Below are 25,367 nucleotides of genomic sequence, written 5' to 3'. Positions count from 1 at the left end.
TGGTCCCTCCTTTCTTTCCTCTTCTGTCCCCTAGAGCTCGTCTCCCCTCTCACTTCCTTGAGACCTTGTTATAAGTTGACTAACCCCTCCCTGCACACACACACATCAGGGCAGTCTGTGTCTAGGAGTTGTCATAAAGTTTAGAATGTATTCAAGACCAGGGTGGGGGAATCAGGTGCCACGATGGATGTGGGGATGTGCCCAGCCCTGGTCAGATGACCGTGATTGCAGTGACAGCAGTACGGTTTCCGGTGCTGTACACTCCCTCCTGTTTAATCATCTCAGGAACACGACAGATTGGGTGCCGTGACTGCCCTGTTTTAGAAACGAGGAAGATGAGGCACAGAAAGGTTGTCCCTTGTCAGAGGTCCCTGCTGGTGAGTAGTTTCATTGAGATTTGAACCAAGACCTATTGGTTCTAGAACCCTCCTTAACCCTCATCACCCACAGACAACACCACAGTCCCTCACCACAGAGTGAGTGTTTCTCAAGCCTCAGCGCACCCAGGTTAGGAAGGTGGCCCCAGAGCCACCAGCTGCCCCAGGCCCGTGCCTGGCCGTGTCTTCAGCACGTCTCTCACAGCCACGTCCATGTCTGTCACCCACCCAGGTGTGTCAAGAGTGAAGCAGGAGCGCCAGAAGGTCACTGGGGCCCAGTTCAGAGGGCCGGTGAAGGGCCCAGGATCAGGGCCTGCTAAGGGCAGGGCTAGGGACAAAGGGGACACTGGGGCGGCCAAGGAGGGGCAGGAACCTAGCCCTTCATCCCTCCATTCATTCAACACGTCACCAATGATATGTGCCAGGCTGGGTGCCAGGGATACAGTGTGAGCCAGACAGGCGTGTCCCCTGCCTTCTTTTTTTTTTTTTTTTTTTTTTCCCCCTGCCTTCTTGGTGCTGACAGTTGGTGGGAGAGACAGGCAATAGCAGGAGCACCGAGTAATAAATACTCACTAATAATGCTGAGTATTAAGTGGAAACAAACACAGCGCCTAGAGAGCTTGGTAGGGTCTGGGGGTGAGGGTGTCTCTGAGCAAATCACATTTTAGGCGAGGCTAGAAGAATGCAGAGGAGCCAACTGGGAGGAGAACATTCCAGGGAAAGGGAGCTGGTTGCAGACCCTGAGGTAGCAGGGGGTGTGGTGTTGGTTGAACAGGAAAGAGGCCGAGTGGCTGGATAAGTGAGAGATGAGGCCAGGGAGGTGACGGGGAGAGCATGGTGGGGACTCCGTCCTTCACTCAGAACCACGGGACTCAGTTCTTCTGAGCACAGGAGGGATGGGATCTGACTCGGGTGTTCACAGGGTCCCTCTAGCTACAGATTCTTGCAGGGTGGGGCCAGTGGAGAGGGAGAGATGGGCAGGTTCTGGATATGGTCCTTTGGAGGTAAAGTTAGAATTCCCTGATGCTCAAGGATGATAACCAGTTTCTGACCCAAGCAGCTGAAAGGATGGAGATGATGAGAGATGCAGGTTTGGGGCCAGATAAGGAGTTGGCTTTGGCCGTGTCCAGTGGGAAGTGCCCAGCAGACACCCAGTGGAGGCGTGTGAGGGAGCCACGTATACAAGTCTGAAGTTACGGGGAGAGGTCCAGCCAGAGACAGAAGTGTGGGAGCCACTGGTGTCATAGGTGGTAGAGAAGGCTGGGTGTGAATGCCATGGGCTTGGCTCTCTGCAGAAATGTGGTCTCCTGGCATGGTCTGCCCACTTCCCAGGGGACCAGAGCCTCCTGGGCGTGTCGGATGCTTCCAGGGAGGAAAAGCGTCTGTAGAGGTAAAGTAGGTGGACAAAGCAGCCAGCCTGCCCACTCTCATGACCATGGTTCCCAAATGAAAGCCACGTAGGCAGTGACACCCTCGGCAATGTCCAGCCAAGCTGCTCTCTGCCGTGTCCCTGAGTGCCGTGCCTGGCCCTCCAGGCCCACCTTCCCCAGCAGGAACATGGGCCCAGAGCCCTCTGGGGCTGCACTGGGGGCAGCAGTGTGTATGGTTGTGAGCTCAGCCTCCGACAGGCCTGGTGAGAAGTTCTGAGTCGGCTGTGTGACCTTGGCGGTGACCTCCTCTCTCCCAGCCTCAGGTCCCTCTGCTGTGGCGGACACCCTAAGTGTCTCTCCTTGCAGGGTGCTTTCGGGGTCCAGTGGGATCACACCTGCCCAGCCCTCGGCACAGGACCCAGCCCATCACGAAGGGAATGACGACTTCTGCTTCTCGAGCACTCACTCTGCACTGTCACTGGAGTTGTCATTATTGGGGAAGCACAGAGAGGGTACAGGGGTTGAGAGCACAGGTCTGAAGCTCTTTCTTACTTTGTGACCTTGGACCCGTTACTTAACCTCTCTGAGTCTTAATGTTCTCTTTCATCTATTACACTGGTCCTGATATCCACCTCACAGTATCACTGAGAGGATGTAGCAAGGTAATGCGTGCAAAGCACTTATAGTAATACCTGATACAGACGTGTGCTTAATAATAATTATCGTTATTATAATTATTCAGCACTGATCAAAATTGTGGGCTCTGGTGTTAGACCGCCTGGGTTTGGGTCCTCTGTTAGTGCATTTGCAAGTTTGATAGATACCAACTAGCCCTCCACCGGGGTTGTGTGTTTTTTTAAGATCCGATGCTCCATTCAGGCACACTGGCTAGCCTTGGGAATTTAGACTAATTTACACCCACACCAGCCATCATGATTTTAAACCTGTTTCACCTTTGAACCAGCCATTCCACTTAGAGAATTCTGTCCCAAACATAATTCCACACTTGCTCAAAGTTGGGTATAGAGGGAAGGCCACAAGAACATTAAGAAAAATCGAAAATAACCGGAATGTCCAATCAGCAGGAAACTGGTTAAATCATTGATGTCCATTCACATGATGGAATACTGTGCAGCTATTAAAAATAAGGTAACTTCATGTTCAGTTAACTTATGTGAAGATGTATTATGAAGATACAGAGCAAAAAGCAAGTGTAAGTATTATTTATTTGTAAAGTAAGAAATCAAGTTGTGAGACATTGCTTATTATGATTCCACTTTAATTTAACCAAAAAAAGCTACGCACGTTTAAGCAACAAAGGAATGCGACCTCGGTTACATAAAGAATCTTATTCACCAAAAGACGGTCAGTCTCATAGAAAAATGGGTAAAGGATATGAGCAAGTAATTTACAAAATAGGAAATGCAAATGGCCAGTAAGGATGAAAAGGTGCTCAAGCTCCTTTGTGGATGGAGGGCTGTTGGAGGGCTTCGCGAACTTAACGCATGTCAAGCACTAGAATGGTGCCTGGCACACGGTAAGTGCTCAGTAAACATTCTGTTACCGAGTGTTGTTAGGCCCCAAGACATGAGTTGATGGGGGTCGTGGCCGTGTGTGAGCTGAGCAGACAAGCTGGCAGAGGGGTGGGACCATCCAACCACATTAAGGACCAGATTCTTTGGGTGAACTTGGGCCAGAGCCTGAGTCATCTCTGACCACTGGTGTGTCTCCTGTCTTAATGCAGAGCCTTTGTGGCATGTGCCCGCCCAGGCCCGGCTCTCGGCCATGACTGGAAGCAGCGGGAGCAAGCACACCTCCAGGCAGGACACAGCAGGCAAAGATTCCCCCAACAGGCATTCCAAGGTGAGTCTGGGCCCCGCCTGCCAACCCCGGGGGCCACCTTACCCGCCCTGACTGCCTAGGGCTGGGTGGCTTCACCTGGGTGTGGGCCTCTGAGCAGCACACATGAGCACATGCTCCACCTCTGCCCGCTTCTGCTCCAGCAGAGGGGCGAGAAGCCTGGTCTGGAGTTAGACCCAGCCAGGCGCACATCCTGGCTCCAGCCCCTGCCATCCACGTCATCTTGAGCAAAGACCTTCAGCCCCTGAAGCCACAGTTTCCTCATTACCTCAGCTGTGGTAGGTGTCTTCACCAGCTCGGGCTGCTGTAAGAAAAATGCCACAGGCTGGGTGGCTGATGAGCAACAGAAATTTATGTCTTACAGTTCTGGAGGCTGGGAAGTCCAAGGTCAAGGCGCAGGGAGATTCAGCGTCTGGTGAGAACCTGCCTCCTGGTTCACAGACGGCCTTCCCTCCACCTCATGTGTGAAGGGAGCTCTCTGTGCTCCCTTTTATAAGGATATAAATACATATATGGATTTTATAACCCCATTCATGAGGAATATATAAACATATATAGGATAAATATGTGAAAATATATAGCGGTTTTATAATCCCATTCATGAGGACTCTACCCTCATAACCACCTAATCACTTCCCAAAGGCCCTCCCTCCTAATACCATCCCACTGGAGATGAGGATTCAGCCTATGAATATTGGGGGAACACAGACTATTCAATCTATAGCAATAGGTTAACTGCTATAACAGACAGCCCCCAGATCTCAGTGACCTCACACAATAGAAGTTTATTCCCCTTTCAAATAACAATTCAGTGTGGGTACTCGGTGAGCAGCTTTCCACATGGTGATTCAGGAACCCAGGCTCCCTCCCTCTTGTAGCTGTCCCTCAGGGCCTCAGAGCCCTCCCCTGGGTCCCTGCCTCTTTGCAGCAGATGAGGGTAGGAGGGAAAGGGAAGGTTTTTGTGGCTCAGACCTGGAAATGGCATAAGTCACTTTTTTTTTCTGGCTGCGTTGGGTCTTCGTTGCTGCGTGCAGGCTTCTCATTCCTTGAGGTGGATTCTCTTGTTGCAGAGCTCAGGCTCTAGGCGCACGGGCTCAGTAGTTGTGGCGCACGGGCTTAGTTGCTCCGCGGCATGTGGGATCTTCCCGGACCAGGGCTCGAACCCATGTCCGCTGCATTGGCAGGCGGATTCTTAACCACTCTGCCACCAGGGAAGCCCCGACATAAATCACTTTTACCTATATTGCACTGGCCAGGACTCTTATCACATGGCCACAGGTCACTGCAGGAGGAACTGGGAAATGTAGTCCTGTGTACACGCCCAGGAGAAGGAGATAGTTTTGGTGAGCAGTTGGAAGTCTCTTCACATCTATTCATTCAGTGGGTGTTTGATGGGCCCATACAGTGTGCCAGGCATTGGGACCACAGTGTTGAAGAGGGCAGGTGCACCCCTGTGCTCACAAAGTTGGCATCCCAGCGGGGGCAACAAGCAGTAAGTAAAGAAACAGATTTCATTATATAATGGTAAGAACCAATTCTTGCTGTGAAAGAAAAACAAAGTACAGTCAAGGGAAAAGAGTGTCAAGCACGGCTACTTTAGGATGAGGTGGTCAGAGAAGGCCTTTGAGGAGGTAACCTTTAAGCAAAATCTTGGATGAAGTAAGGAGCAACCCATGAAAATATCTGAGGGAAGAGCATTGTAGACAGAGGGAACAGCAAGTGCAAAGGCCCTGAGGGGGCAGTGTGCCTGGCATACTCAAAGAACAGCGAGAAGGCCAGTGTGGCTCGAGGAGAGTGATCAAGAGGGAGGCGGGAGATAAAGTTAGAGACCAGAACCTGGAACCAGATCACACAGGGCCTCAGAGGCCATGGTGAGGACTCTTGCTTTTCCCCTGAGTGAGCCGGGAGAGGACATGAACTGACGCAAGTGTTCACAGCCTGTCTCTGGCTGCGTGTAGGGAACAGATGGGGGGCCAGGGGTGAGGGGAGACAGGGACAGGGAGTTGGGAGACCAGGGAGGAGGCTCCTGCCATGGTCCAGCAGGAGGCAGTGGTGGACAGGACCGGGGCGGGGTTGGGGGGAGCCACAGAGGGAGGAGAAGTGGCAGGTTTGGATCTGTTCCGAAGATTCAGGCGACAGGATTTGCTGTTGGACTAGATACGGGTGTGAGAGCAAAAGCAGCGTCGAGTGACTCCACGGCTCTTGGGTGGAGCAGCTGAAAGGACGGAGGTGCCGTTGTGAGACAGGCAAGAGGCGAATTCAGGAGGGAAGGCCAGGAGCTCAGTTTCAGATGTGTTCAGCTTAAGCTGTGGGCAGCACGTTGCGTATGTGCTGTCATTTATCCCTCTGATCAACCTCATGGGGCAGGGTTATTATCAACCCATTTTACAGATGTGGAAACTGAGGCACAGGGAAGTTCAGTCAGTTGCCCAAGATAGCAAGGCCAGTAAGTGGGGGAGCCAGAGTTCGAAGCTGTCCGGCTCCAGGGTTCACACTTAGGGGTAGGGAGGACCCAGAGAAGGAAGTTTGCCCCCCCGCCCCCCCACCCCGAGTCTAGGAATGACACACTTCTCCTGCCTTCCAGGGAGAGCCTCAGTACTCCAGTCATTCCAGCAGCAATACCCTCTCCAGCAACGCATCCAGCAGCCACAGCGATGATCGCTGGTTCGACCCCCTGGACCCACTGGAGCCAGAGCAAGACCCTCTCTCCAAGGGCGGCTCCAGTGACAGTGGCATTGACACCACCCTCTACACCTCTAGCCCCAGCTGCTTGTCCCTGGCCAAGACGTCTCGGCCGGCCAAGCCACACAAGCCCCCGGGAAGTATGGGCCTCTGTGGAGGCGGGCGCGAGGCTGCCGGGCGGTCCCACCATACAGACCGGCGTCGGGAGGTCTCGCCCGCCCCTGGGGTCACTGGCCAGAACAAGGGCTACCGACCGAAGCTGTACTCCTCAGGCTCCAGCACCCCTACAGGCCTGGCTGGGGGCAGCCGCGACCCACCGAGGCAGTCCAGGTAAGACACTGAATCTAGTCCAAGTCCTTCAGGGGGACCCTGACCACCACCTGCATCCCTCACAGTCCTGACAGTGGTGTTCCCCTCCCCAGAAACATGCTCACAGATGGGAATGCTCGCACCTTAGTTTGCTTACAGAGTTGGGAGACTTGTGGACCACCCCCTGCTGCCATCCATTGGCCTTTAAGGATGCCAGTAGAGGGAGGTAGATCCCTGGCTGGCTGTCTCATCTGTCTCTGGTTCAGTCTGACCCTCAGTCTCTTTCCTTTTCTCTCTCCTGAGACTAGTAGTTTTTACACTTTCTGGGAGCCACAGACTGTTTCTGTTAGGAGTGCATTTGTCTGGAGGTAATAGGAGACCTGACCCACAGTGGCTTAAACAAATAGAGGTTTAATAGTCCCCTTTTGGGAAGTCCAGAGAGGGCAGAGCTGGGCTGGTGCAGCAGCAGCTCAGGGAGGGCCTCAAGGCCTAGCAGCCTGTGTCTTCCTGCTCCATCACCCTCCTCATGCTGGCTGTGACTTCCTGGTCTCCAGATGGCTGTGGTGCCCCTGGGGGACATGGGGACAGAGAACAGAGGAAAGACGGCAGCGTCTGTGTAACTCCATGTCTGTGGAGAAAGCAAAAGCTTTCCCAGAACCCCCTTCAGCAGGCAGTGTCACATGGCCATCTCAGCTACAAGGAAGTCTGGGAGATCACGGGTTAGCCTTCCAGCCTTCATAGTAAAGGGCAGTGTGGTCTCCAGACAGTCCACTGGAGGGCTGTTCAACACAGATTCCCCTGACCTACTGGGTGGGGCCTGAGAGTATGCGTTTTTACAGAGTTCCGTGTAGATGCTGATGTTGCTGGTCCCGGGACCACGCTTTGAGAACCACTGGTAGAGAGGCAGACGGTAATAAGTGAGAACGAACAGGCATTGACTAACCAACAACCTGGAGTCTGGACCACACACACTGCGAATGTGATGAAAGCCACGAACTGCCTCCTGGAAAAGTTCTGCCGTCACAGGACTCAGCCCGGTCCAGGGGCCCCCTCAGAGGTCTGCGGCCCCAGGCAGGGATTACTGTGCTGCAGTCCCCAGTGTGCACCCCTGAGGCCACCACCTCCTTTCTCCTCCCTGACCACACCTGAGCAGGGGCCAGCCCGTGTCCAGGACCTCCATTAGGGGCCTTCATCTCCCTTGGCTTCCTGACACCTTGGCCCGTCCCCAGACCTGCGCCTCTCTCCACACAGGACACGTGCACCCAGGCGGTGGCCTCAGACCTCCTTGACCACAACCCACAGTGGACTTGGGTCTTTGACTATACAGAAATATCTATATATTTTAAAAAGGTGAAGCAGAAATCTCCCTAGCAGTTCCTAGCCTGGCCGTGCAAAGCCCTTTAATCCAGTCTGCTCTGTTGAGAAGGTTTGAGCGCTGCTCCCTACCTCCTTAAAGGATCTCATGACCGAGCGGCGGTTCTCTTGTTACCAAATTCAGGTTCTGCTGCTTGACACTCGAAAGCCAATATTGGAGAGACAGGTGTTGATCGGAAAGGAAAATATGCAGAAGCGTGAGGGAGTTTAGCTGTTGTAGAAGTTAAAGTATTTAACTAGATTCTAAGACCAAGGGGCTGCTTACCCTCTGACAGACTTGGAAACCACGGTATTTGAGAGTGTCCGTCTGTCAGTGCTTTCCCTCACTGTGGCCCTGGTCCCCCTGGAGTCAGGAGCCAGGAGAAGGGTGAGGGTGTAGAGAAAGGGTGCCCCAGGGAGTTAGGTCTCTGTCTGAGCCAGCCTCCCTAGACAGATAGATGTTAATCATTTGAACTCACGGACTCTTTTGAACAGCTCATTCATTTATTTATCCATTCATTTCATTCACAAATATTTCTCAGGGATTTGTTGTGTCCCAGGGACTACCCTGAGAGCTAAGGAGAAGTAACGAGCAAATTCAGACGAGGCCCCCAGCCCTCACCTCACCCACCATCTGTTGAGGGAGACAGAGTAGAATCAGGTCATCACTGAGACAGATGTCAAAGTGCGCCCACCGAGAGGGCCTCAGTGCTCTGCGGGTCCCAGGTCCCGGCTGTGGTAGGCCCCGTGTTGGGCACAGGCCCATGTCAGTAAGGCTCCGTAGCTGTAAGGTTTTGGAGTCTGTGATATAAAGGCAGCAGTGCTGGGGAGTAGACTATGTCTGAGGCAGCGGGGTGGGTATAAAATTACTCTGCGTCTGAGAGAAGGATTTGCTGAACCCAGAAATGAAGGGAATAAAATGGGAGAGGAACCGCTACAAAAGAGGGCCCTGCGGTTGGGAGCTTTAATTTGCATACAGACAATTGATGCTAATTGCGAATCATTCTTATCTACTCATTAAAGCTGCTTCCTGAAGTTTTCTCCTAGGCAACCAGGCTTTAGTGTGAAGCAGCATTTCCCAAAATGGGGTGCTTGAGGTGATTTGGGTGGTGTGGGGAGGAAAATGTTTTATTTTAAATGGATATTAGGAAAAGTGTTATCAACCCATCCCCTGATTTTACAGATATTGCCTTGGACAAATTAAGGAAAATTAAATGAGTTGATTTAAAGAAACAAATGTGTTCATGGTAGATGAGAGCGTGGACTCCAGAGTCAGCCCACTGGGGTTTGAGCGCCACCCCACACCGCCTTGTCTTGGCTGTGTGGCCTTGGGCAAATTACTGAACCTCTCTGGGCCTCAGTTTCCTCATCTGTGAAATGGGGGCCCTGTCACTGTCCCTAACTAAGGCCATGTCGATGTCCCTAGCTAAGGCCCTGACACTGTCCCTAACAGCCTGAGCTGTCCCTAACTAAAACTCTGACGCTGTCCGTAAGAAAGGCCCTGACTCTGTCATTAAGGCCTTGATGCTGTCCCTAACTAAGGACCTGAGCTGTTTCTAACTAATGGCCTGAGCTGTCCCTAACTGAAGCTTGCCGCTGTCCCTAACTAAGGGCCTGATGCTTTTCCCAACCAAGGCCCTGAATCTATCCCTAAGATGCTGAATCTGTCCCTAACTAAGGCCATGACGCTGTCCCTAACTAAAAGCCTGACTCTGTCTTACCTAAGAACCTGAGCATCAGCACTTTATTTAGGGACAGCGCCAGGGCCTTAGTGAGGGCTCAAAGTCAATGGGGGAGACATATCCCTCCCCAGACAGTGACAGCCCATAGTGGTCAGGGCCAGGGTGAGGGAAGCGTTCAGGGTGTGGGAGCCCAAAGGAGGGGCCTGACCCAGTATGGGAGGTGCTTTCCTAAAGGAAAGAGGGTAAGCTACTGGAAACTAGGAGGGCAGAGTGTTCTAGGCAGAGAAGATGTGCAAGTCCCACCTCACCCTGCCAGTCCTCCCAGAATCTTCCCATCTCAGTAGGTACAAGTTCCCAGCAGGTCACTGAGCACCTGTGCTCAGTAGGTACAAGTTCCCAGCAGGTCACTGAGCACCTGTGCTCAGTAGGTACAAGTTCCCAGCAGGTCACTGAGCACCTGTGCCCACACGTGCCTCTGCCTGCCGCTAGCCACACTGCCCCTTGCTCAGGGCAGCCCAGCAGCCCTGTGCATCTGCTGTCATCTGTCCATTCCCTGGGGCCGAGCCGGAATGACAACCTGCTGCCCAGCCTTGGCTCCCCAAAGAGAGGCACAAGCGCTCCATAGCTGCCCTTGTGTCTACTTCCAGGCCCTTTGTAGCCCAGCACTTTGCGTTCGTTCATACAGAAGGCGCCTACTGAATGCTCAGCCCTCTGCCGCAGAGGACCCCGGCCGTCCTGGCACTGACAGGGTGCCAGGGGAGACAGCAAGCAAATAATTACAAAAGCAATGAATCGATTATGCTAGGGGAAAGCCTTCAAGGGAGACCTCCTGGGATCTGAGAGTGGATGTGGTGCAGGGGCTGGAGGGGGTGTCTAATCTAGGCGGGGGGTTGGGGGGCAGGGATAATTCCCCTGAGGAGGTGTCATTTCTGCCACAGATGAGAGGGATAAGGAGGAGGGAGCAGGTGAAGTGGTTTCAGGGGGACCGATGATATACTCTTGATGCAGTTATGTGGGTGTTTGCTTTGTAAGTGTTTGTTAAATTGTACATACATGTTTTGTACACTTTGTTCTATGTGGGCTATTTTACAATGTTTTCTTTAAAAGAGAAAAAGGAAAGATGATGTGTGGAGAAGGCATCCCTATGAGAGGGAGTAGCATGTGCAAAGGCCCTGGGGTGGGGAGGAGGGTGGGTGCCATCAGGTCACTGAACACAGGCCCCTTGGGTCAAGTATAGAAATTGAGGGGGGCAGCTGATGGGAGGTTGGCAGGGACCAGATCACGCAAGGCACTGTCAGCCACATTACAGAGTTTGGATTTGATCCTAAGAGCTGTGGGCAGCAAGGAAAGGCTTCAGCAGAAAGGATAATGCAGGGAGATAGATGTTTTGAAAGATGGTGCTGGAGGCGCAATTGCAGAAGTCTCAGGGATGGGTCTGAGGCCGAGATGTGAGTGAGAAGGAAGGGGACCTTGACTAGAGGACAGAGCAACTGTGGATGTGTCAGCAGGTGGCAGCACCAGGACCTAAGGAGGGAGGGAGGCAAGAGTCCAGGACAGTGTCTGCTGCAGTGTCGGGAGGCTGCTGCAGATGGGGAATGTTGAGATTCTTGAGAGAGAAGAGGAGAGCAGGGCTGGGCAGGCCTGAGAGGAATGTTATTCTCACATTCCCTGACACCAAAGCACCCACTGTGTGCCGGGTACCGTTCCAAACACGGCGATACAGAAGGGGGCAAAGTCGAGCCCTCTTTTGTGGAGCTGATGTTCTCCTGGAGAGAGAGTGAGGCAGACAGACAACTGAGCAACCGTGTAATATTAATATGCCAGGTGGAGATAAGGTCTGGGGAGAAAACCAAACCGGGCAGAGGTCCCAGAAGGCCTCTAGGAGGAGGTGATATTTGGCAGGAAGCATGGAAGTGATCCAGGCAGGGAAAATAGCAAATGCTGAGGCCCTGAAGGTAAACTCGTTTGCAGTGCTCTGGAAATGCTCTGGTGGCCAGACAGGCCAAAGGAAGGCAAGAGGTCTGATTTGCAAGGTGGGCAGGGGCCCAGCTCTGGCAGGCTTACCAACCACGGGCGGATGCTGGGATTTGATTCTGAGGGACGTGGGAGCCATGGGAGCACATAATCTGACTTATGTTTTAAGTAGATCACCCTGGGCTACTCGGGGGAAAGTGGACTGTTTCAGGGGTGGGCGGGGATTGAGTTCACCGGCATAGTGCGAGGACTGCCAGGAAAGGGATGGGCCCTGCCATGCCCAAATCCCCTACCCACTCCCTCCCTGCGCTGCAGCCCTCTCCGTGGAAGCCACCGCAGCCTGTAGCAGCTTGTGCCCGTGGATGATTCCACTGACTTCACAGACTCTCCCCCGAGACGTTCGTCATGGGAGCCCGGCTTCCAGGCACAGTGCCAGGCGCCAGTGCCTGCTGTGGGCATCGCGATGGGCTGAGTGATCCCAGGCGGGCAGCCACCTGCCCCCCACCCACCCCCCCGCCCTCTCTCGAGGCAGCGTACACTCCAAAGCTTCCTGGGCTTCCTGAGCAGTTTGTCAAGAGCTGTTTAAAGGCACTGAGAGGCTCTCCGCCCCATGTGGAGCCGACATCGCCGGGTGTTCCCAGGCAGGCAGGAAGCACGTGGCCTTGCTTCCGTGGGTGGGGCTGCGGTCTCCGGGATACCCTTCTGGGCGCATAGCCCTGAAAGGTGATGTGAGGGCCTTGGCATCCACTGGGGCCAACCCCACCTCTGTTGGCTAGGAAGCCGGGGTCACGCAACAGACCTACTCGGAGAGTCGCAGTCAGCTTGGGAAGAGGAACGCAGGCCATCTCCAGGAACTCAAGGGAAGGAGGGAACCTTGCAGAGATCTTGGGGCTGGGGCAGGGAGGAGTGCAAAGGCCTTGAGGTGGGAAGGTTTCTGGTGTGTTTGGGGAACAGCTTCCATGTGGCCAGAGCAGCGTGAGCAAGAGGCAGAGTGGGAGGATCTGAGGGCAGAGAGGGGTCGGCACAGATGGTGTGGGGCCTTGTGGACCAGGGGAGAGCTCTGACTCACCCTGAGCAGAGGAGGGCGGTGGTTGCACTCAGGCATTCACAGCCTCCCTCTGGCTGTGTTTGGGGCGAGGGCAGGAGGAGGCCGCTGTGACGATACAGGTGCGCGGTGGTTGGTGGAGGTGGCCAGTGGTGGTTGGATTCCGCATCGATTTTGTGCCAGTGAGTTTTTCTCCCATGTCATCTCTGCTTCCACCTCCTGAAGACCTACTGTTTTTGCTCACAGGCTGCAGGGCAGAATGTTGCTGCATATGGCTCCTACACTGAGCCTGATAATTCCAGCCATGTGCAGGGACTGATTCAACTCTCACGCCCCTGCCAGACACCTGGGAGAGAGGGCGAGATCAGTCCAGCAGTTAAGGCCCCACAGGGGCCCACCTGGGGTTACCTGGGTGAGCAGTGTGATTTCCCAGCCTCTGGCCTCTGGCTGCCTGTGTCCAGGTCACAGCTCCACCACTCACCAACGGTGTGGTCTCCACCAGGCTCCTTAGTTCCTCTGAGGTTCAGTTTCCTCCTCTGTAAAATGGGGGTGAAGATGCGCTCTGTGGTCCAAGGCTGCGAAGATGAACCTACACCATGTGTTTAAAGTCGTTAGCACAGGGCCTGAGACATAGCTGGTCCACATATATCAGCTGCTGTTTGGTTTTATTTTCATGTATTGTGTATTTATCATGACTACCGTTGTCATTGAAAGTATAGGTTGGTGGTTAAACACAGTGTCTCTTGAGCCACACTGCCTGGCTTTGTATCCTGGCTGTATCCCTGGCCAGCTGTGTTATTGGGGGCAAGTTATTTAATCTCTCTGGGCCTCGGTTTCCCCACATGGAACTTGCGGGAGGTGGTAGCTTCTGCCTCGTGGGGTTGCTGGGGCAACTAGATGAAGTGATGCCTGTGAGATGCTTAGAACAGGGCCTGGCCGTGTTCACAGGCTCAGCGCGGTCACCACCATCACTGCCACCTGCTCCGTCACTGCTCTTCCTCCTAAAGGCAAGGGCACAGCTCCCTTTGTGCCTGTTGCCCACCCTGGGCCCACCCATCAGCGTCCCCGGGGATGAATAGACCAAAGCATCACGCATGCCCAGGCAGCTGTGCGATTTCTCCATCCAGCCTACAGTTTTTTAGCTTTTTTTTGTAAGCCACAGAACCTTTTACTCCAACAAAATCTTAACTGCTCCTCTGAGATACAACACAGATAAACGCACAGCCTCTCTGGGTGAGGGTGGGGTCGGAGCAGGATGCCCCCCGCCCCCGCCAGTCCTGGCTGAGCCCAGAGCCCAGGCTTTTAGCCCCTGGACGCACCACGTCCCTGTATACCTGCAGCTCGGGGAGCACGCCCCGGTGCCCGGGCCTGTGCTGAGCACCGTGCACGTAATGATCTTGTGAGGCAGGTGCTGTCATTGCCTCAATTCTCAGAGGAGGAAACCGAGGCTCACTGAGGGGAAGGGGCTCGAGCAAAGAGCACAGTGTGTCAGGGGAGCAGCATGGCCCATGTTCTCATCCACCACGAGGTGCTGCTTCGTGTTTCAAGCTGAGGCCCGGGGAGGGCACCTGGCCTCACCGGTGCTTCAGAAGGAAAGTGATTGGCAGGTGGGGTAAGAGCTCCACCCTGTACTCGTGGTCCAGGGGACGTGTGAGAAGGGGCGCCCACCTCAGAGGGCCGAGTCAAGAGGCACAGCATATTCAGAATAGTTTTTTGTTGCCCTACTGTGTGGGGGACACCAGCCATTCCTGAGGTTGGTAGAGGTTGAAAACAGGGGAAGTCACGGGAATGCCTTTGCCTCCAAGCAACAAGAAATCCCAGCTCAATGGGAGGAAGTCTGTTATCTCTCAGAACGTGAAGGCACAAGGTAGGAAGGGCCTTACTGGGTGAATTACTGGGTAATTCATTGACTTGAGGACTCCTATAGACTGGCTCCCCTCACAGCCTCAAAGTGGCTGTCATTCAACCAGAGAGTCACAGTGTCCAGTGGAAGAACAGGGGATATTTGCTGCAAGTGGTCTGTGTTAGTTTTCTAGTGAAGAAATCTTCCCCAGAAGTCCCCTAGCACACAGTCCACACTCACACACCTGATGTCTCACTGGCCAGAAGTAGATCGCAGACCTACCCCAGACCCATTGCAGACAAGTGGCGGCAGCCATTCAGGATTTGTGCCCTGGGCTGGGTGCCAGCCAGGTCACCTTCCTTAAGGATGAGTACAGTCAGCCTTCATTTACAGGGTAATGGGATTAGCATGACACCCAGTGCCTGCCACAGGCCTGAGGAGAGGGCGAACCCCTCCCAAAAGAGGCAATGGCTGGAGCCAGCTGGCAGACACAGAGGCAAAGCGTGTTCATCTTATTCCCTTCCTTTTTTTTTTCAATCATCTCTTGTTTTTTTCAGCTCATAAAAGCTGAACATGCCTGATGACAAGGTAGAGAAATACGTACTGTAGAAAGTAAAAGTTAGGGTTAAAATCAATTAGGATATATTCGTAGAGTGGGCCCTCTGCAGCTATTGAAGGGAGAGGGGCTTGTGTGGACTGACACGGAGAAGTCTCCAGAGCGCCGTGTTAAGGTTAAAGCCAGGTGCAGAACAAGCTCAGGATAGGCTGCCATTTATGTTACGAAGGAAGGTTGTGCTTGTGCGTACTAGGCTCTCTGTTGAAAAAGAAGAAAGGGGGAGGGGCAAGGTTGCCTCGAAGGAGACTGAGGTGTCAGAGGACACTTCCTTCCTATCCTGCACCTTTTATATGGTTTCATTTCCCCCATCATTACTATCTCCAGAGGTAATCAGTTAGTGTACACTCCCCCAGAGATTTTTCTCCAAACCTGTACCAGCCCAGATCTTTCACATATTTTTGGCCATTACCCAAAACAGGAAAAACATTTTATACTACAATCCAGCGTGGACATCCAGAATAAGGTTTCACAAAACCACTTATCCTTACCTCACAAGAGGTACACTGAAGTTTTTCATTCTAGTCTATTTCTTTTTTATTTTCCTCTTAGTAACAGTCAAGATCCACTAAGTTGATTTCATGACCCACAGTGGAGGAGAAAAGTGTACATTTCCTTTTCATAAAAAGATCCCCCCAAAAAAGCCCAGTAATCATATAGTATACATACTTTTTTTTAAAATAAATTTATTTATTTATTTTTGGCTATGTTGGGTCTTTGTTGCTGCCTGCAGGCTTTCTCTAGTTGCGGCGAGCGGGGGGCTACTCTTCGTTGCCATGCGTGGGCTTCTCATTGCATTGGCTTCTCTTGTTGCAGAGCACAGGTTCTAGGCACGCAGGCTTCAGTAGTTGTGGCGCTCGAGCTCAGTAGTGTGGCGCACAGGCTTAGTTGCTCCATGACACGTAGGGTCTTCCTGGACCAGGGCTCGAACCCGTGTCCCCTACATTGGCAGGCGGATTCTTAACCACTGTGCCACCTGGGAAGCCCCCTATATATACATTTTAAGAGAAGAAAAAGCATGCTTTACACAATGGCTTTTTTCCACTTACTGTAGCTCAGACATCTGTCCTCACCCATAAACAGAAATTGACCTCATTCTTCGCACTGGCTGCATAGGTTTTGATCATATGTATGTGCTTGGAACAATCTATTAATCCCCAGTTAAAAGACATTCAGTCCATGTCCATGTTTTCTTGATTACACACAGCACTGCAGTGACAATCCTTGGGCTTTTCTGTGGTGTGGATTTCTGGGAGGTCAGATCTGTTAGACTAAGGCTGTATCTCCTTCAGTTCTCAGCTCAGACACCGTTGCCTCGTTGGGGAAGCCCCTGACCACCCCAGACAAAGTCCAATCCCGATGTTACATGCTCCATGGCTCCCTGGACATCCCCCCACCAATGTGCAACCTTGGGCCTGTTAGTACATGTTGCTGAATTATAGAAAGTATATATAAGTCAGTCAGAGCTTGCTTTTTTAAATCCAGTCTGACAATCTGCCTTAGAATTGGGGTGTTTCAGCATTCACGTTTAATGAAGTTACTGATAATGATTGGATTTATATTTGCCGTTTTCCTCTTTGTTTTCTATATGTTTACTGTTTTTCTTGCTCCTCTTTTCTTCCTTTACTGCTGCCTTTTGTGTTAAATAAATGCATTTTAATGCACCATTTGGATTCCTCTTGATTTTTTGGACTATTTTTTTTTTAGTTGTTATAGTACGTGCCTTTTCAGTGTAATTCAGATTAATACTAACTTAATTCCAATAAATTATGGAGACTTTTTTCCAATATAGCCCCATTCTATTTCCCCTCCTTTGTGCTATTTTTGTCATCTATATTATTACATCCATACGTGTTATTAACCCAACAGTATAGTGTTGTTATTATTGCCTTATACAGTCTTATGTTGAAGGAAGTTAAAGAAGAAATAAGGAAACATAAGTCTATAGAGTTTTCTATTCTAATCCACAAATTTACCATCTTGGATCCTTCATTTCTCCGAATGGATTCAGGTCACCATCTGCAGTCATTTCCTTTTGGCCCAAGGACTTATTTTATTATTTATTAGGCAGATGTGCTAGCAATGAATTCTCTGAGTCTCTGTTTATCCGGGGACATCTTTACTTTGCCTTCATTTGTGAAGGATACTTTGGCTGGACATAAAAGTCTTGGTTGACAGTTTTTTCTCTCAGCACTTTGAAAAGATCATTCCATTCCATTGTTTCAAGTGACAAGTCGGCACTTAATTGTATTGTGCTCCTCTGTATGTGATGAATCCTTTTCTCTTGGTGCTTTCAGGGGTTTTGTCTTAATGTTTGACCTGTTTTTCTGGATGATGTCTTAATATTGATCCTGGTGGGGATGTGTTGAGTTTCTTAGATGTGTAGATGAATGTTTTTTTGTCCAGTTTGAGGAGTTTTCAGCCATTATTTTTTCAAACCTTTCTTCTGCCCCTTTCTCTCTTCTCCTTCTGAAACTCTCAGTGAGCAGGTTTCGATATGCTTGATGCAGCCCCAGAGGTTCCACTGTGGCAGAACCTGCCTGTTCACTGAGCTGGGCAGAGCCCCCAGGCCACAGCGTCAGATTCCCTCTGTTCTTACCTGAAGTTCCGTTTTTCAATGTTTTTTTGTCCAGTTTGAGGAGTTTTCAGCCATTATTTTTTCAAACCTTTCTTCTGCCCCTTTCTCTCTTCTCCTTCTGAAACTCTCAGTGAGCAGGTTTCGATATGCTTGATGCAGCCCCAGAGGTTCCACTGTGGCAGAACCTGCCTGTTCACTGAGCTGGGCAGAGCCCCCAGGCCACAGCGTCAGATTCCCTCTGTTCTTACCTGAAGTTCCGTTTTTCAAGCATAAGCGATACTTGGATTCTTGCATGCCCTTGGTCAGTTTCCAGAGTGCTGAAATGATTGTTTTTGTCGATTTTGTGCTTTGGGGGAAAGAATTTGCCAATCTCCTCATTCTGCCATAGTCAGAATCCCACCCCTTCAATATTGCTAAATTGACCTTCAATAAGGATTTATTGACTTGCACTCCAAGGACGTTAATTTTCCCATTAAAGACCTCTTACTTGAAGTGGAATTGGAATTTTATTTAAAAGTTTTAAAAGCTGATTCGCCTCAGTGGGATCAGCAGTTGGGTCCCCACGAGTCAGGTCCTAGTGAACAGTGTGAGGTTCATTGTAGCATCAACTTCACAGGAATCCAGCATTTGGGATATCGAGCTGTGGTTTTAGATTAGATCAGCTGGAGTGGTGTCCGTCGTGTAGTAGTGCGCAAAAAATATTTGAATGAAGAGGCGTGGCAAGGTATAAGTTAAAAAAAAAAAACAAACACATAAGTTACAGAGCAAGTTATTAGCACAATCCCAGTTATATATAAAAACAATTCTCCCACCCCTCAAAAAAAAGCTCCTGTTTTCTGATTATATGCACTTTGTTTTTTTTGTTTATTTGTTTTTGGCTGCAACATGCAGCTCGTGGGATCTTAGTTCCCCGACCAGGGATCTAACCCAGGAACCCCAGCAGTGAAAGTGCTGTGTCCTAACCATTGGACCACCGGGGAATTCCCAACACGTGTGTTTTTGTTTTTGCGGTACGCGGGCCTCTCACTGTTGTGGCCTCTCCCGTTGCAGAGCACAGGCTGTGGACGCGCAGGCTCAGCGGCCATGGCTCACGGGCCCAGCCGCTCCACCGCATGTGGGATCTTTCCGGACCGGGGCACAAACCCGTGTCCCCTGCATTGGCAGGCGGACTCTCAACCACTGCGCCACCAGGGAAGCCCCACGTGTGTTTTTAATCATAAGAAAGGGTTAAGAAGGAAATAGAGCAAGCCGTAAACCACGGTCACATCCAGAGACAGGCAGGTGGGACCCCCACCTTCAGCTGTGTAGGTTGTGCCTAGGAGACAGGGAATCTCTGGGGCGGGGTGGGAGCATCCACCCACGGGGGGTGACTTTTTAGATTCACATAGAGGTACCAACTGTGCTAGAAGGGCATCCCTGGGGTGGGATTGGGACTATGAAGGCAGCTTTACGTTTTCTCCACGTAGACATCTATGTATTGGAATTTTCCACAGCAGTAAAGTACTCGTATCTCTCCTGGGTGAATGAAGTTTTGTTTCCCAAGAGGAAATTTAAACAGATCGGTTTTTCAAAAAGTGGGATGGAATTGGCTTATTTCTCTCATTTTCACATTGCAGCGAGATGAGCTCGAGGGCCGGCTACCCCACTCAGGTTCACAAGACGGCCAGCGCAGAGACCCCGCGGCCCTCACAGCTGGCCCAGCCCAGCACCTTCCAGCTCTCCGCCTCCGTCCCCAAGTCCTTCTTCTCCAAGCAGCCCGTGCGCAACAAGCACCCAACGGGGTGGAAGAGAACAGACGAGCCCCCACCGCGGCCGCTCCCCTTCACTGACCCAAAGAAGTAAGTGCCTGGACGCCCGGTGAGACCCTGCCGGAGCTGAGCTCGGGCGTCTCAGGGTGGGGAGGAGGGTGACACCTCGCTCCCTCATTCATCAGGATGCCGTGCTGGTCTACACACTGGGAATACAGCTGTGAACAGGCGGACAGGGATCCCTGTCAGCTCGGGGAGCTGACAATGCCTGTTGGGGAGGCGGACAGCAAATAGGGTAACTAAGAAAAGCATGCAGCAGGTCAAATGGTGGCTAGCACTGTGTGGCATGTAAATGAAGGCTGTTTCAGGCAGAGGAAACAGCAGCTGCAAAGACCCTGAGGCAGGAGCATGCTTGGTCTGCTGGAGGAGGGCCAGTGTGGCTGGGATCATGTGAGGTCAGAGAGGCGATGGACACAGACTGGGAGGGTCTTGTGGGCCCCACATAAGGGCCTGGGCGTCTGCTGTGAGTGAGGGGGAGCCGCGGGAGAATCTGGAACAGAGGAGGGACATGACCTAAATTGGGTGTCCACAGGGTCCCTGTGGCTGCGTGCGGAGCACGGCCTGCGTGGGGCAGGGAGACCAGCGAGGCGCTGCTGTGATGGTCCAGGCAGGAGACGAGAGGCCTGGAGCAGGATGGAGGCCAGGGAGGGTCAAGGGGGCGGTTTCAGGAAAGATTCTCTGACGTGGGAGCAGGCAGGCTTTGCTGGCAGATTGGCTGTGGTGTGAGAGAAAACGAGGTTGAACATGATCCCAGGTCTCGCAGCCTGAAGGATGGATGGACTCTCCTCAGGCTGAGACGGGGACTGAGTGGGGAGGAGGCTCGGGAGCTCAGAGCTCAGTCCTGGACAGGTTAAGTTTGCAACTAGAAGACGTGGAGGAGGCAGTCGGGTAAGGAGTCTGGAGCTCGGGGGAGAGGTCAGGCTGGAGAGAGAAATCTGGGCGTCGTCAGCATAAAGGCACGAGGCTGGAGAGGAAGGGAGGTGTAGGTCTCAGCCTGAGACCCCTTGGTGTTCATACGAGGAGGAGCCCGGGGTGACGACTGTGAGCCGTCAGCGGGACGAGCCCGGGAACTGAGCGTCGGTTGAGCCTCCCAGAGGTGCCTGCAGGGTGCGGGAGAGAAGGCAGGGCAGCACAGGAGGCAGCTGGTTTGCGGCATTTTGCTTTGAAGCGAGAGAGAGAGCAGAGGAGTCATCAGTGAAGACAGGGTTTTTGTGTTTCCAAGTTAGAACGTGATGATACCGAACATTTATCGAGTACTCACTTGTGCCAGTCTCGGTTCCGAGCTCTCGTCCGTGAATTTATTCACCGAATCCTCCTCAACAACAGCTCCGGGAGGTGGACCTGTTATTCGTCCAGTTTTACTGATGAGGCATCTGAGGCCCAGAGGCTCAGAGCTCGGAAGGGACGGAGCTTGGATCAGAGCCTAGGACGCTCAGGCCAAGGCTCCTCTTCAGTTGGGTTGGGGGGGGGGGTCTGCTCTCCCCCATCCTGTTCTCGGTGATGTCCTCTTTCATGACCTGGTTGGGGCCATTCAGGTGTGTGCTGGTACAGAGCTCCTAAGGAGAGAGGTGTCAGGAGACAGAAACGGGATCCCTGGAGATGTGGGCAGGGAAGCAAGCTGAGAATCCAGTTCACGCACCTCAGTAACAGCTGGGGGCACCCGGAAAACTAGATTTGGATCCTTTGCTCCCCTGATTAAAACCTCCAGTGGCTTGCCCCACTCCCAGGATTAATGATGAAGGCTCACATTTACAGAGCACATATATCGTACCAGGCACTAGGGCACCGTGTGCTTTGCCTAGAATGCCACCTGGACCCTGCATGACCCGCCCCGTCACCCCTCTGCCCTCATCCCCTCCCACTCTCGCCTGCACTCACTCCACTCCAGCCACCTGGCCTCTTCCCACTCCTCAGACTTGCCAAGTACAGGCTGACCTCAGGGCCATTGCACTGGCTCTCTCTGGTCCCTGGAATGCTCTTCCCCACATCTTGTGGCTGTCGAGGGGAGGGGAGGGGTTTGGTCCAATGCCACCTCCTCAGACGGGCCTTCCCAGCCTTCCATAGCCCCTGCCGTCATTCTATCACTGGTCTCTGTTCCACTGCTCATTTCTCCCACTGGAAAACAGGTGACTCTGTCTTGACTTGTAGCCACCTGGCACTGTGTGGGTGCTCCGTCAGTGAATGGAAGGTATAAGCCTCGTATCTCACTTCATTCTCACTGTAACCCCAAAAATACAGTAAGGCTCCCACTTTTCAGGGTGGCCGGAGGGTCAGGCCCTGTTGACCCCACTGTGCTCCTCCATGAGGGCAGCTCCCCTGGCCTTCCCTGGCGTGTGTGCTGTTCCTCCTGCCCGGGTCCCCCCCAGCCCCACCTGGCTCACTCCTGCCCATCTGTAGTTTGCTAGGGCTGCCATAAAAAAGTACCGCAGGGCTTCCCTGGTGGCGCAGTGGTTGAGAGTCCACCTGCCGATGCAGGGGACATGGGTTCGTGCCCCGGTCTGGGAGGATCCCACATGCCGCGGAGCTGCTGGGCCCGTGAGCCATGGCCGCTGAGCCTGCGCGTTCGGAGCCTGTGCTCCGCAACGGGAGAGGCCACAACAGAGAGGCCCACGTACCGCAAAAAAAAAAAAAAAAAAAAAAAAAGTACCGCAGACCAAGTGGCTCAACAGCAGAAATGTATTTTCCCAGAGTTCTGGAGGCTGGAAGTCGGAGTCAGGGTGTCAGCAGGGTTGGTTCCCTCTGCGGGCTGCGAGGAAGGCTCTGTTCCACGCCTCTCTCCCAGCTTCTGGTTGACCTGCTGGCAATCTGGGGGATTTCTAGGAGTGTAGGTGCATCACCCCAATCCCTGCCTTCGTGTTCACGTGGCCTTCTCCCTGTGTGCGTGTCTCTGTGTTCACATCTCCTCTTTTTATAAGGACACCAGTCGTTAGATTAGGGTCGATCCTAATTGCCTCATTTTGCCTTGATGACCTCTGTAAAGACCCTATTGCCAAATCAGGTCACCTTCTGAGACACTAGGGGTTAGGACTTCAACATCTCTTTTGCTTGGGGGACCCGTAACACCACCCCTCAGGTCTCAACACAGGCACGCCATCCTCGGAGAAGCTCTCCCATCCCCCACACCAGGCTTATCCCTCCCACTGACCCCACGCTTCTTCCCTTCCTCAGCCTCTGTCCCAGGACACATCAGGCAGTCGTTTCCTAGAGACTTGCTCCCTCCCTGTCAGCCCACCGGACTGAGGGTTCTGGGAGAGCAGAGACACCCGAGCCCCATCCAGGGCCCAGCACATACACAGTAGGCACTCAGAAAACATACCTGGATACAGGACAGCTGTAAAGAAACAGCAGCCCCCCCTTTCCCAACATAAAATCCAAAGAAGGCTTTTTACATATGTATGTGTGTTGTGTAAACATGTAAACTAAATATATAAAATACTGGGGGGACACAAAATAGGTTCATGGTTTCTTATGTTTATTAATTTAGTTACAGATACATTTTTAAAATCACATGCATAAAATAACATGTTAATTTAGAATTCATGCTTTTGTCCACACGCTCCCATTTCGGAAAGCTGTTTTATTCAAACTCTCCCTGAGCATTTTGGAGACAATATCTTTGTCATTTAAAGACACTTCTGAGTCACCTAACCTAGTTTTCCAGAAAACATTGTCTTTACTTCCAGCTAAATTATTTGAGGCTAAAAGGTTTTTTTTTTTTTAATCTGTAATTCTGTTGCTGAAATTTTATCCCAAGGCAAAAGAACTCATTTGCATAACTTATTTACCTACATTTTCTGATACCTCCCCTGCCAAGTACTGTCATAAGCCCTGTACCTACTTTAACCCATTTAATCTTCACTACAGAACAATGAGGTATAGGTACTTTGTATCCCATTTTCCAGATAAGAAAAATCGAGGTACAGAACGGTGAAGTCACTTGCCCAAATTCACTCAGTTAGTTAAGGTCAGCAACTGCAAATATTATGGTTGTTGGTTTTATAATCTGTCGCTACAGGTCACCACATATTATGAGATTGTCCCCAAAGGAGTAATTACCAAACCTGCCTCCTTTCTCATTGATTCTGGTCAGGGACCTAATGTATCCCCAGAGGAATGGAAAATGGCTGCGGCCGACGCGGGGGCTCTGCCTTTCAGCCAGGCTGCTGGCTAGGGCTGTACAACCTTGGCCCCATTGATCCTCCCAGCGACTTCCAGAGGAAGAGGCCGAGGCCCAGCCGGAAGTGCGTAGCCCAGGGCACCTAGCTGCAAGCGGCAGAACCAGGACTCACGCCCAGAAGGACAACTACCAGAGCATCTCGTCCTAGGAGAGACTCAGGGAAGACTCGCTTGCACCCAAGGCAGTGACGTGCATTTTCTGAGGACTGACTTCTTGGATTTGGGCACGTGGTCTGTTAAACGAAAGACAGAATGAGCTGGTGAAGGACAGAGGGGACACTGAGGGGACCGAGAGCACCTGCCACGGAAGGTCCCTCACCTCGGCCCCTCTGCTGCGGGCCCTGGTCAACTCTGGGGGACGGGCCAGCAGCTCTCCCTCGGGAGATGGCTGGACAGCCCCGTTTTGACCGCTTTGTCCCCAGACACTGAAGTTACTGGCCTGCCTTCTCCCAACCAGGGGAGGAGCAGAACAGCATGGGGGTCGGGGTGGGACTCGGCTGCTTACCCGCTCCTAAACCCCTCAGCTCCCCGCTCTTTAAAGTGGCCTGACGGTCCTCCCTACCTCCCAGTTGTGAGGATTTCCTGAGTTAATCCATGTGAGGACCCCAGCACCGAGGTTGAGCTGCATAGGGCTGAGCGGTGAGGGACGACTAGGCCGAGGGGTTGCCAGGCTGGAGCCCGCAGAGCAGGAGGCAGAACCAGTGGCCCTGCGTCCTCAGCCGTCCTGGGCACCTCCTCCCCACCAGGCTGGTCTCAGCCCAACTGAAAGGCTGGCGTGTTGCTGCCCTGCTGGCCCCCATCCCTGCTGGCAGGCCCAGTGAGGAAGGGGCAGACCCTAGGGAACAGCCTGTTTGTTGCCTTAGGGTGGAGTGGTGGTTGGGAGGCCAACCCCCAGGTCACGCCTGAGGACCCAGGCCCTGAACGTCCTCATTCTTAAGAAGGGCAACCCTAGGGCTTCCCTGATGACGCAGTGGTTAAGAATCCGCCTGCCAGTGCAGGGGACACGGGTTTGATCTCTGGTCCAGGAAGATCCCACATGCCGCGGAGCAGCTAAGCACGTGCGCCGCAACTACTGAGCCTGCGCTCTAGAGCCCGTGAGCCACAACTACTGAACCCGCGTGCCACAACTCCTGAAGCCTTCGTGCCTAGGGCCCGTGCTCTGCAACAAGAGAAGCCACCGCAATGAGAAGCCCGCACACCGCAGCGAAGAGTAGCCCCCGCTGGCCACAACTAGAGAAAGCCCGTGAGCAGCAACGAAGACCCAACGCAGCCAAAAATAAATAAATTAATTAATTTTTTTTAAAAAGGCAGCCCTGCCTCATGTAGGGCCACTGAGGGGATGAGATGAAATAATGTGTGTGAAGGGCAGCCTGGGGCCTGAGAGAGGGTGAGCGCTCAGGAGGTGAGCTTTGCTGCTGCTGCACTTACCACCCCTGCAGTCAAGAGCAGTCCCCCGAGTCAAGCCCACAATGCGACTCTGCTGTCGCCGTTTGAGAACGGTGCTCTCAGAGCATCAGCGCTCCCACCAGTAGAGCGATGGAGGTGATGGAGGTGATGGCTGTGAGAAAGGAGAGTAGCCCCGTGGGACGCACCAGCCCCAGGGTGAGGCCCCACATCCCCCAGAGCCGCCGTCACCGTGTTCCACGCACACTGAGCACCGTGTTCATCATGAGCAAACCTCGGGCGGCTCAGCGCAT

The 25,367-nt window shown here is 52.6% G+C and overlaps 1 protein-coding gene across 16 annotated transcripts in view; it reads left to right on the top strand.

The window, feature by feature from the left end:
• SIPA1L3 (signal induced proliferation associated 1 like 3) overlaps nucleotides 1-25,367 on the top strand; it is a 237,685-nt gene that overhangs the window by 192,145 nt on the left and 20,173 nt on the right. For 15 of the 16 annotated variants that reach the window (XR_009537315.1, XM_060132592.1, XM_060132601.1 and 12 more), the window contains 3 exons: nucleotides 3,492-3,610; nucleotides 6,192-6,619; nucleotides 19,303-19,524. Coding sequence is in view for 15 of the 16 variants with exons in the window: in XM_060132592.1 (XP_059988575.1) it covers nucleotides 3,492-3,610; nucleotides 6,192-6,619; nucleotides 19,303-19,524 (769 nt within the window). In the remaining variant the exon portion in view is untranslated. Of the gene's footprint in view, nucleotides 1-3,491; nucleotides 3,611-6,191; nucleotides 6,620-19,302; nucleotides 19,525-23,584; nucleotides 25,058-25,367 lie in introns of those variants that run through there. The other variant, XM_060132605.1, reaches the window with a different exon arrangement.

The sequence above is a fragment of the Lagenorhynchus albirostris genome, chromosome 19 (assembly GCF_949774975.1).
Source record: "Lagenorhynchus albirostris chromosome 19, mLagAlb1.1, whole genome shotgun sequence".
NCBI classification, from domain to species: domain Eukaryota; kingdom Metazoa; phylum Chordata; class Mammalia; order Artiodactyla; family Delphinidae; genus Lagenorhynchus; species Lagenorhynchus albirostris.
Note: the sequence above shows the minus strand (reverse complement) of the source record. Positions and strands in the feature narration are given on the sequence as shown.